At 45.8% G+C, this 12,238-nt stretch overlaps 1 protein-coding gene across 1 annotated transcript in view; it reads left to right on the top strand.

The window, feature by feature from the left end:
• The window catches only part of LOC119965910 (oxysterol-binding protein-related protein 10-like), a 287,075-nt gene that overhangs the window by 61,575 nt on the left and 213,262 nt on the right, over positions 1-12,238 (top strand). Inside the window, exon 3 of the mRNA XM_038796909.1 lies at positions 6,609-6,688. Coding sequence (XP_038652837.1) covers positions 6,609-6,688 — 80 coding nt within the window. The remainder of the gene's footprint in view (positions 1-6,608; positions 6,689-12,238) is intronic.

Here is a 12,238-nt window from a genome sequence, read left to right as displayed (position 1 = left end):
CAGCTGGTGAGTCAGCAGGCAGCTGGCTTTGTCTTCGTGTTTGTAGAAGGACCCCGTGTCTGGTGGAGATGGTGCACTGCTTTCTTGGTGGATAGCAGATTAAAGTCCATTTGTAGCTTTTTCCTCTCTGCCAGAAGTCTGCAGTCTTGCCTCGGAGTATCTTCAGTCTACCTCCAAAATGGAGTTAATCAATTGTTGCCTAGCTGCCCCCTTTTCCCTGTCCCTGCATGCCTTGTGGATAATTCCTCCTCTGATCACAGCTTTCAGCAACACTCAGAGCATGGAGATTGAGACCTTCCCGTTCCAGTTGTCAGTAATATCTATGGCCTGCGATATTATCTGGCAGAAGATCTTGCTGGCCAGAAGGGCTGTGTCCAACCTCCATGGGGGGTTTGAGCACTGCCTGTATCCAACCTCATATCCATGTAGTGTGGAGCATGGTTGGATATTACGATTGTGGAGTATTCCGCTCTTACTAATCCTGGAAGCATTGATCGGTGCTTAACTGTGTTGGGGATTTCTGCCATGGCCGTCTTTACAAATTCTGTGTCATCCCGGTTGGGCACGCACATGTTCGCCAGGCCCCCCCCCCCCCAAAATCAACCGTACATAACTTGTTGATGCACCCCTGCACTCCGGGTTTTCTCATTGTTCGGAGGCCGTCCAAAATGGCCGAGGTCACTATACTCTCCATGAGGTCGGGACCTGTGCTCTGGGATTTCCTTTTCTCCAGGGATCACCCAACATGGGTGAGCCTCTGCACTCCAGGGTTTCCCTTTGTTCAAGGACCCTCCAAAGTGCCTGTTGTGCTGCCATCTTGATCCCTTTTGCTATGAGTGACCTGTTGAAGCCAGTCTAGAGCCCTCCCCCTCCATCTGTCCCCCGAGTCTCCCTCTCTGGGGTGGTGTACACCCTCCCCTACCAGGTGCTCTCCCCACGTTGGGAGATGTGTCGCAGCCCCCCTCACACATACCTCCTGGCGCTACTTACCCACTAATGTGGTGGCCCCACCCTATGCCCGATATGTCGGTTTCCCCTCTGTCTCTTCCTTGCCCTCCCCTCTGCTCTCCAGTGCTCGCCCCCTCCTTTCTGCAAAGTAGTTTCCCAGTTCAGAACAAGGCAGTACAATCCCGCTTAAATTGTTCTTTAACTTTCTCTGTCTCTTCACCATCTGCCTCCTTTGTTGCTTGTCCAGCCCATTCTTTTGGACGAACCCTTCTGCATCTGCAGGGGCAGTAAAATACTGTTCCTTGTTCTGGAATGTTACCCAGAGCCTGACTGGTAACAGCATCCCGAACTTGATATTGTCCTTGTACAAGACCAGCTTCGTCCTGTTAAATTCTGGCTGGCGCACCAGGTCTGCCCCAACGTCCTGATACACCTTGATCTTGTGTCCCTCCCAGATGCAGGCCTTCATTTGCCTGACCCAGCGAAGGATGTTTTTCCCGGTCCTGGTACGGGTGTAACTTGGCGATGATCGCTCTCCGCTGTTCCCCTGCCTTCGGTTTTGGCCAGAGTAACCTTGGGATTCTGGCAATCTCTGCTGGATTGGGAAAGCTGTCTCTCCCCACCAGATTCCCCAGCATCTAGGCCACGTAGTCTGTAGGGTCGCTGTCCATGGTTCCTTTTGACAGGTCCACTATCTTGATGTTCTGGCGTCTCGACTGGTTTTCCTGGTCCTCCACCTTCAGGTTCCCCTGAGTTGTCACCAACCTCTTTATTTCGGCTCCAGGGTGATGATTTGGTCGCTCTGGTCCATCGAAGCTTTCACCAGTTCCTTTTTCCCAGGGCATCTAGCCTCTTTCCCGTTTTGTCGAGGGCCGCCTGCATGGTGGCCTGCGCTTTCATCACTGTCACCTTGATTTCAGCCTTTATCTTCTCTGTCATCTCTTTCAGTTCCCTCGTGAGGAATGTGTTCCATCGTGCTGGGGGTGTGGGAACAGGTGGGGAGAGCTTGTTTTAGGCGCGCGCACACACACACACACACACACACACACACACACACACACACACACACACACACACACACACACACACACACACACACACACACGTTCACAGCATAATGTGCTAAGGATTTTTTATTGAATACACTTGCAGACTATCACACAGTGGGATAAATAAATTAAGGTGTTGTGATGTACTGTCCAAATTTAAAAACTGCTCAGGAGATTTATGTTAAGCATATGAAATAGCCAAAGGATTTGGCTTGAATATACAATTTTTAAAAAAAATTGAGAGGACCCAATTCTTTTTTTTCTAATTAAGGGCCAATTTAGCGTGGCAATCCACCTACCCCGCACATCTTTTTGGGTTGTAGGGGTGAGGCCCACGCAGACAGTGGGAGAATATGCAAACTCCACACGGACAGTGACCTGGGACTGGGATCGAGCCTGGGTCCTCGGCACCATGAGGCAGCAGTGCTAACTACTGCACCACATTGCCGCCTATTAATTATACAATTAAATAGAAAATTAAACCTAATACATAACTGAAGTTGGAAAATTTGACTCCGTATCAACATACGATCAGTGGAAATTGCATATGGAAACTTTTAAATACCACGTCGAAACTTCTAAATAGACTGACAGCGATAGATGCCTCACTTTTTTATTGTGATGCATTTAAAATAGCTAGCCAGAAAAGGAGGATATAGAATAGTAATCAAGATTGCCAGAAATAATGTGTGAATCTTTGTATGCTCCGGGGTTAAAATAGCTTTTTTTGGTGGGCTCTTGGAGATTTTCTGCAGGGCTTCTTTGTTTTATTATCTAACTCCTTTATTAGGTGATGCAGTCAAGTAGTAAAATTACCGTTTGAATTATGTTGAATTTATATGAGTTTTCTTTTCTTAGATAAATAGCACAAATATTGTATACATGCAAATTTATTAAATCTTTCAACTTAGAATCTTTAAGATGTTAATTTATTATCAATAATTCTGCCATACTCAGTTAGAATTTTTATTTTGGAAACAATTTGGCACAAATTGAGAATGCGTCTGGCATCTGCAACCCCCATTTAAAAATTAATCGCAATTATCACTCTTCAGCATTCTTTGGTTTTGTTCGCCAATTTCAACATTTTAAAAATTCCTTTATTAGAGTTACAAAACCAGAGCTCAAGTGTAGACAGGGACATATCCCTAATCCAGCTCCTTGCCTGCTCCTAGAATCAATTCAAATTGAATCCAATTTATGGTCCCCACAAGAGAGACTTACCAGATCCAGGCATTACACCTGACCTTGTGCTTGATCTTTGCCAAAACACTGAGAAGCGATACTTTCAACTTTTTTCCCTTCAAGATTTCTATTAGAAGTGGCTGCTGACAAACATGTCAGGATGCTGCCTTCCATAGGTGCAACTGTACAATTGAGTATACATACCAATTTAATCTGCTGCAGCACCATCAGACAATCAACAGTTTAATTTCTATATACTTCACATTTCAGTTATTTATTTTTTGTTAAGCTAATGCGCCTCATAATTATTGTGATGAGAGATTGGGTGGACTAAAGGAACATTAATTTGTATCTATATTTAAAATGAGCCATGGTCTTGGGACTTCGTAATATTATTTGTCAGGGAGTTCTAATCCATTTTATAAATACCATTTTAGGAAATTGAGTCATGTTAGGATTATGGAAGAACCTGAACTGACAGTTTGAGGTTGAATAATTCAACTTTTATAGATGATGAACTGGACAGGGTTTCCGACTGAAAATTTGACTACACAAATTAATTGATTGAATTCCAAGCATTTTCTCAAGCAAAATATCAAATAATCTTTATTCCTTCAGCTAGACAGCCATGCGCATATTGTAATCAGCCTTTTCCTCCTCTCCCTTGCCCATAGTTTACAAACATGTCCCTCTTTCCAAATTCCATCCCTCCACTTGCTCAGTAGCTGCAAGATGCACTGTTGTCCCTCCTGCCGACCCTGGCCAACACACCAGCCTGACATACCCCCCTGACACTGCACAGCGCCAACCATCACTGCTCAGTCATATACCCTTAGGTCTGGCCCAGTATGGGTACCTGATGTTCAGTAGCCCCCACAAGCCTAAGTTATGGTTGCTGCGGGCTCATTAAAGTTTCCTGCATGGTGACTGTAAGACTAGTCAGATTATCCCTTGAGGAGCATCAGGAGTGGGAAAGAGGGAACTTGTAATTTAAGGAGCTGGAGCCGTGAGCATGGGCGAGACAGAATCTATAATTGGTGTAGCAACTTGTCTTCCATGTATGGGGCGACATTTTTTCTGGTTGTGATTACATTTTCTTGGATGTTTTGGGGAATTTGAGAGTGCACTCGCCCGTCGCCCTCCTATTTTGAATACTGGTATACTCTTGACACTATTTTAACAAACGCATTAACCTATTTAAAGCACTAAAGCTCCTTCCAAAAAGCGCAGATAGAAGAATACCATAGAAATGTGTTAAATATTCATCTGGGCTAAGGATAATACCCAACAGGTAAGGTGGCATTTATGGAACGAGAAACATAGTTAGTTGTACACGTTTTTGTTTTGTATTAAATAAGAAAAGCTTTTTAAGATTTATGGTTCAGAAAGGAGGAGTTAGAATCATAGAATTTCCAATGCAGATGGAGGCCATTCGGCCCGTCAAGTCTGCACTGGCCCTTGGAAAGAGCACCCTGCATAAGCCCATGTCGCCACCCTATCCCAGTAACCCCACCCAACCTTTTGGGCACTGAGGGGCAATTTATCATGGCCAATCAATCTAACCTGCTCATCTTTGGAATGTGGGAGAAAACCGGAGCACCCGGAGGAAACCCATACAGACACGGGGAGAACGTATAGACTCCACAGAGACAGTGACCCAAACCGGGTCCCTGGCGTTGTGAAACAACAGTGCTACCGTGCCACCGAACCTGAGTGTATACGTGTAGATATAGTAAATCCCAAATTTGCGTAATATCAATTTACCGGAAATGCCGGTTTTACGGACAGGCTTGCGGACTTGTAATACTGGCACGATGAAAATTGGGTGTCACTCGGGGTACAATAATTTAGATTCATTTTATAAATGGATTGTGATTGATTGACTCCTTTCCATAAGTGGGCGATTTATATTGGTTATTGCTCATCTTTAACTTAGCGCTGTAGCATGTCTGCTAATCTACTTCTGAGAAACTGCAAGCTTAACTGACAGTTCTTGGCTGGTCAGTTCTGCAGCACAGTCTCCACATAGGGCCATATTGCTGACACGTTCCCAAGAAGATGGCACAGTGGTTAGCCCTGCTGCCTCACAGTGCCAGAGACCCTGATTTGACTCCAGCCTTGGGTGACTGTGTGAACGTTTGCATGTTCTCCCCTTGTCTGCGCGTCTTGACTCCGGATGCTCTATTTCATCCTGCAGTCCAAAGATTTGTAAGTTACGTGGGGTTATGGGGTTATGGCAGGGGAGTGGCCTAGGTAGGGTGCTCTTTCAGAGGGTTGGTGCAGACTTGATGGGTCAAATGGCCTCCTTCTGCACTGTACGGATTCCATTCTTCTAAGAACACTAGATTAGCTGAGATGACCCCCTTTGGTGTTGTGGAATGCTAGTTTTACGGATGGGCTTGCCTTTTTGGGGTAAGTGTTAATTTGGTTTATTTTTTAGTCGATTAAGCTGAAGCTTTCCCTCGTGGAAACAATACCGGTTTTATTTTAAATCCTTTTTTACGAAATGAACTTGGCCCCATTTTGTAAAAGCAGGATTTACCTTTAGAATAAAATTCAGTAACATACGTATATTATATATTACAATCTTTATTGTCACAAGTAGGCTTACATTAATACTGCAATGAATAGTCCCTCGTTGCCACATTCCGGCGCCTGTTTAGGTACACAGAGGGAGAATTCAGAATGTCCAATTCACCTAACAGCACGTCTTTTGGGACTTGTGGGAGGAAACTGGAGCACTAGGGGGAAACCCACGAGAGACTGGGAGAACGTGCAGGCTCCGCACAAACTGTGACCCAAGCCGGGCATCGAACCTGGAACTCTGGCGTTGTGAAGCAACAGTGCTACCCACTATGCTACCGTGCTGCCCACATACACCGTACAACTATCGGAACCTACACCAAAAAACCTAGTTGAAATCAGTCATTCAAAATTTGACAACTGATGAAATTTATAAATGATCAATGTGTGAAATAATTTACCAAATTCAAAACTAAAAGCTTTGGGGTTATTCAGGGTGTAATTCGACATCAAACTGAATAATGGAGGTAAAAGCTTTGGAGTTATTCAGGGTGTAATTAGACACCAATATCAATGCACTAGTGATGAGCACCATTGCACCAAATAGTTTATCCTTTTATTGCACATTCTTCTCCTATATTTGAAAACAGAATCTTGCTACACGAGACCCACTCTTTTTTTTTTGTTGCATTTTGATGCTTCAATTCTGAATTTACATGGAGAATAAACAGATGTTTTATAATGTTTAGTCTTGTTTAAGCCTTTTACACACGGTAATAATGCGGAGAATAGATTATGCTGTTTTGTTTCTTCTGCGTTTTCCTTAATATCCAGTTTGCTTTAAAAACAGGAGGTCCAATGTCTGTTTTGTATTAAAATGTATGTCTACTTTCAATACTGCAGCAGGGGATGCCAAAGAGAGATTATACTGGGTGAACCAGCTTCAGGCCTCTGCCAGGCACCACACAGAAAATAATGCCAAGGTAAAGGGTTACTGAATTTAAGTACCAAATGCTATACTGCAAAGGAATATTGTAAAATGAAGTGACCATTACTAGCATATAAAGCTGTAATATTCCTGTTTTATAGAATGTTTGATTTATAAATTAATTTCTGAAGTACTTACTGCAAATTACTCCACACCAAAATACAATATTTTTTCAATACAAAAATGTGAGTTATGTACAATGGGGATTTTTGTTTTTAAATGGTAAAAAATTGAATAATCAGACCACATTACTTTGTGGCCAGGCCCACTAACTACAGCTTGGGTGTACTTTCAATCTTGTTGTGCTAATATAAAGTTGGCTCATAGATCTTAAAAGATGTACTAATGGGGAAACAAATGACACAATCTATCACTGTAATTAAAGAAAACTTGAGCTCTTGCATTATTTCAAAACCTTAAGGACAATTTACTGGTGAAATTACTCACTAGATTCACTTGATTATTTGATGAACTTTATCTTGTATTAAATGTTTCTATATAATTTCTGTCTTGCCAGTTCTGCCATTTAATTAAGAGCTTCACCTTGATGATAACAGACCTATATTGTATCTAATATCGTATTATTACATCTATCAGTAATTTGTGGGTCAGGAAAATGTACTGAATGACCTGTTTATGTAACCATGAATAATAATCATTGTTGTACTGGATGCAAAGAATCAGATTCTAGAGCAGAAAAGCTAATTTTATGCCATTTTTGTTGGCCAACAGCATTTAGAACATAGAACACACAGTGCAGAAGGAGGCCATTCGGCCCATGGAGTCTGCACCGACCCACTTAAGCCCTCACTTCCACCCTATCCCCGTAACCCAATAACCCCTCCTAACCTTTTTGGTCAATAAGGGCAATTTATCATGGCCAATCCACCTAACCTGCGCGTCTTTGGACTGTGGGAGGAAACCGGAGCACCCGGAGGAAACCCACACAGACATGGGGAGAGCGTGCAGAGTCAGCACAGTGACCCAGTGGGGAATTGAACCTGGGACCCTGGCGCTGTGAAGCCACAGTGCTATTCACTTCGGTACTCTTGATCAAAGATAGTTCAGACTTGTGAATAGCAATTCTGTAGTTTGAATCTGATCAGATGGATATCGTTTTAGGAGTGACATTTTTCACTGTCATCAAGGGTAATTTTCACAGAATCCCTAACGTGCAGAAGGAAGATGTTCAGCTCATCGAGTCTGCACCCACCTTCTGAAAGAGCCCTACTCCCTGCCCATGCCCCCATTCTATCGCTGCCTAACGTTTTGGACACAAGGGGCAATTTAGCATGGCAAATCCACTGAGCCTGCACATCTTTGGACTGTGGGAGGAAACTGGAGGACCTGGAGGAAACCCTCGCAGACATGGGGAGAAAGTGCAATCTCCACACAGACGGTTACCCAAGGCTGGAATTGAATCCGGGTCCCTGAAGCTTGAGACAGTAGTGCTAACCACTGCTACCGAGCCGTGTTGAGGTGGCAACTTGTAATAAAGACGCATGGACGTTCGCTTCCATAGAGACCATAAGTGGATGCTGTGTGACGGGTGGATGCTGTGTGCCTCTTGTGCTGCTGCGTCCTTACTTTGTTGCTGGTAAAGCCAAGATACAAGAGTATTCCCAATGGGCAATCCATTGGGTAACAGGGGAAGGCAACTATGCAGCAGAAGGCAAAAATAGAATTTAAAAAAAAAACATTCCAAAAGTACTTGCAGCAACTGTTTAGATGTGCTTTACCCTTTGCATCATTACCGAGGAACATTGACCACAAAGACTGATCAACACTAAGCAGTCCAAAGTCATTAACTCCCATTCCTCTTGCAAGAACTGTTTAGATGTGCTTTACCCTTTGCATCATCACCCCAGAACATTGACCACAAAGTCTGATCAACATTAAGAAGAGCCATTAACTCCCATTCATCTCTGTTTCTGCACAACACAGTGGCCAGACTGTTGGCAAATTCAGCAATTGATCCCAAGTTAGGTTTCTGACTTTGTATTTTCTTCATCACAAAAGCAATTTACTTGTGACTTCATAACATTGCCATTCTCTGGCTCATGCTCGCTACTCTAGCTGAAACCTTAGCTGGATCTTTGTGCTCTCTAAAATGAAGTTGTGGGGTGATGCCTCTCCCACCCTAACCCCATGGCATGTGTTGCAGAGGCAGCCTGCCATTAAAAATACATATGTGAGGTACAGGCAACTAAAAACCGATAAAGCACTTGAGGAATGCAAGGAAAGTAGAAAAGAGCTCAAGCAGGGAGTTAGGAGGGCAAAATAGGGTCACGAAATGTCCTTGGCAGACAGGATTAAGGAGAATCCCAAGGCATTTTATACGTATATTAGAAACAAGAGGGTAGCTAGAGAAAGAGTTGGCCCACTCGAGGACAAAGGCAGGAAATTATTTATAGAACCAGAGGAAATAGGTGAGCTCCTTAATGAGTATTTTGCATTGGTATTCACAAAGGAGAGGGACATGTTGATTGGTGGTGTCTCAGAGGGATGTGTAAGCACATTAGATAAGGTCGTTATTACAAGGGAGGAAGTGTTAGGTGTGTTAAAAAGCATTAAGGTCGACGAGTATCCAGGGCCAGATGACATCTATCCCGGATTACTGAGGGAGGCAAGAGATGAAATTGCTGGGTCTCTGACAGAAATCTGTGTGTTCTCATTGGCCACAGGTGAGATCCCAGAGGATTGGAGGATAGTCAATGTTGTAGTGTTATTTAAGAAGGGTTGCAAGTGGCGAGCGTGGCCGTGAATAGGAGAAGGTCGGAGTTATTCCGGTTATACCGAGGAACGAGGTAGGGGTGTCCCTTGTCCCCCCTGCTTTTTGCGCTGGCAATTGAACCCCTGGCCATGGCGTTGAGGGAGTCGAGGAACTGGAGGGGGCTGGTGCGAGGTGGGGAGGAACACCGAGTGTCGCTCTACGTGGACGACCTATTGGTGTATGTGGCGGACCCGGTGGGGGGAATGCCGGAGGTGATGAGGATTCTTTGTGAATTTGGGGATTTCTCAGGATACAAGCTCAACTTGGGGAAGAGCGAGCTGTTCGTTGTACACCTGGGGGACCAGGAAGGGATCGGTAGGCTCCCACTAAAAAGGGCGGAGAGGAGCTTCAGGTACTTAGGGGTCCAGGTGGCCAGGAGCTGGGGGGCCTTGCATAAGCTTAACCTCATGAGGCTGGTGGAGCAAATGGAGGAGGAGTTTAAGAGGTGGGATATGCTGCCGCTGTCTCTGGTGGGTAGGGTACAATCCGTCAAGGTGACGGTGCTCCTGAGATTTCTGCTCCTGTTCCAGTGCCTCCCCACCCTTATCCCAAAGGCCTTTTTCAGGCGGGTTAACAGGAGCATTACGGGATTTGTGTGGGTGCACGGGACCCCGAGGGTGAGAAGGGTGTTTCTGGAGCGGGGCATGGATGGGATGGGGGGGGGGGGGATGGGCTGGCGCTACCTCTGTGGGTATTATTGGGCTGCCAACGCAGCGATGGTGCATAAGTGGGTGATGGACAGGGAAGGGGCAGCATGGAAGAGGATAGAGATGGCATCCTGTGTGGGCACGAGCCTGGGGACACTAGTAACGCTGCCGCTCCCTCCAACGAGGTATACCATGAGCCCGGTGGTGGCGGCTACCCTCAAAATTTGGGGGCAATGGAGATGGAACGGGGGGAGGTGGGGGCCTCGATGGGGTCCCCGATACGGGGGAACCACCGGTTCGTCCCGGGGTGAATTGATGGCGGGTTCCGGAGCTGGCAATGGGCAGGTGTTAGGAGGTTGAGGGACCTGTTTGTAGACTGGAAGTTTGCGAGCCTGGGTGAGCTGGAAGGGAAGTTCGGGCTTCCCCCCAGGGGATGCCTTTAGGTACATGCAGGTAAGAGCGTTTGCCAGGCGGCAGGTGGCGGAGTTCCCTCTGTTGCCGCCGCGTGGGGTCCAGGACAGGGTGCTCTCGGGGGTGTGGGTTGGAGAGGGGAGGATCTCGGCAACGTACCAAGTGATGCAGGAGGTAGACGAGGCCTTGGTGGAGGAGCTGAAGGGTAAATGGGAGGAGGAGCTGGGTGAGAAGATTGAGGAGGGGACATGGGCGGACGCCCTAGGAAAGGTGAACTCCTCCTCTTCTTGTGCGAGGCTTAGCCTTATACAGTTTAAGGTGCTGCATAGGGCTCACATGACCGGGACAAGGATGAGCCGGTTTTTTGGGAATGAGGACAGGTGTATTAGGTGCTCAGGGAGCCCAGCAAACCATGCCCATATGTTCTGGGCATGCCCAGCGCTGGGGGAATTTTGGAAGGGCGTAGCAAGGACGGTGTCAAGGGTGGTAGGATCCAGGGTCAAACCGGGCTGGGGGCTCGCAATATTTGCAGAGGAGCCGGGAGTGCAGGAGGCGAAAGAGGCTGGCATTCTGGCCTTTGCGTCCCTAGTAGCCCGGCGGAGGATTCTTCTTCAGTGGAAGGATGAGAGACCCCCAAGCGTGGAGGCCTGGATCAATGATATGGCGGAGTTTATTAAATTGGAGAGGGTGAAATTTGCCCTCAGGGGGTCAGTGCAGGGGTTCTTCAAGAGATGGCAACCATTCCTAGATCTCCTGGCAGAACGGTAGAAAAAGGGCAGCAGCAGCGGCAACCGGGGGGGGGGGGGGGGGGATGTTTTCTTTGTTTTGGGCTGAAGGGACGTGTATATTTGTTCTTTGTTAATGACGGGCGTTAATTTATTTTTCTTTTTTGTATACATGGGGGGGGGGGGGGGGGTTCTTTTCATATTTTTTGTTATTGATATTTTGTGAAAATTTGAATAAAAATTATTTTTTTTTAAAAAAAGAAGGGTTGCAAGGATAATCTGGGTAATTATAGGCCAATGATGTGGACGTCAATGATAGTGAAATTGTTAGGAAAGATTCTCCGAGATAGGATCTATGCACATTTGGAAGTGAATGGTCTTATTAGTGACAGACAGCATGGTTTTGTACGAGGGAGGTCATGTCACACTAATTTAATTGAATTTTTTGAGGAGGTGACAAAAATGATTGATGAGAGAAGGACTGTGGTTGTTGTCTACATCGACTTTAGTAACGCATTTGATAAGGTCCCTCATGGCAGGCTGGTGCAAAAGATTTCTCTAACAGGTTACAGCGAATAAACACCCTGGGAATCATACTTCCCAACTATCAACTATACAGTCTGTAAGGGAAGCACGGTGGCACAGTGGGTAGCACATGCAGCCTCATGGCACCGAGGTCCCAGCTCATGGGACCTGGCTCTGGGTCACTGTGTGGTGTTTGCGTGGGTTTTGCAATCACAACCTAAAAGAAGTGCAGGGTAGGTGGATTGGCCATGCTAAATTTTCCCTTAATTGGGAAAGTGAATTTGGTACTCTAATTTTTTTTTTAAAAACTATACAGTCTGTACAGATTTTTCCCCTTTCTCTCTCTCTCTCTCTCTTTCCCCCCCCCCCCCCCCCGCCTCGTGACGACCAGCCCCTCAAACACAGTCACAAACATCCCCCACCTTTCCTCAAACCCTTGTGAAGAGCCCCTTAACTCATACTTT

The sequence above is a fragment of the Scyliorhinus canicula genome, chromosome 5, assembly GCF_902713615.1.
Source record: "Scyliorhinus canicula chromosome 5, sScyCan1.1, whole genome shotgun sequence".
NCBI lineage: Eukaryota > Metazoa > Chordata > Chondrichthyes > Carcharhiniformes > Scyliorhinidae > Scyliorhinus > Scyliorhinus canicula.
Note: the sequence above shows the minus strand (reverse complement) of the source record. Positions and strands in the feature narration are given on the sequence as shown.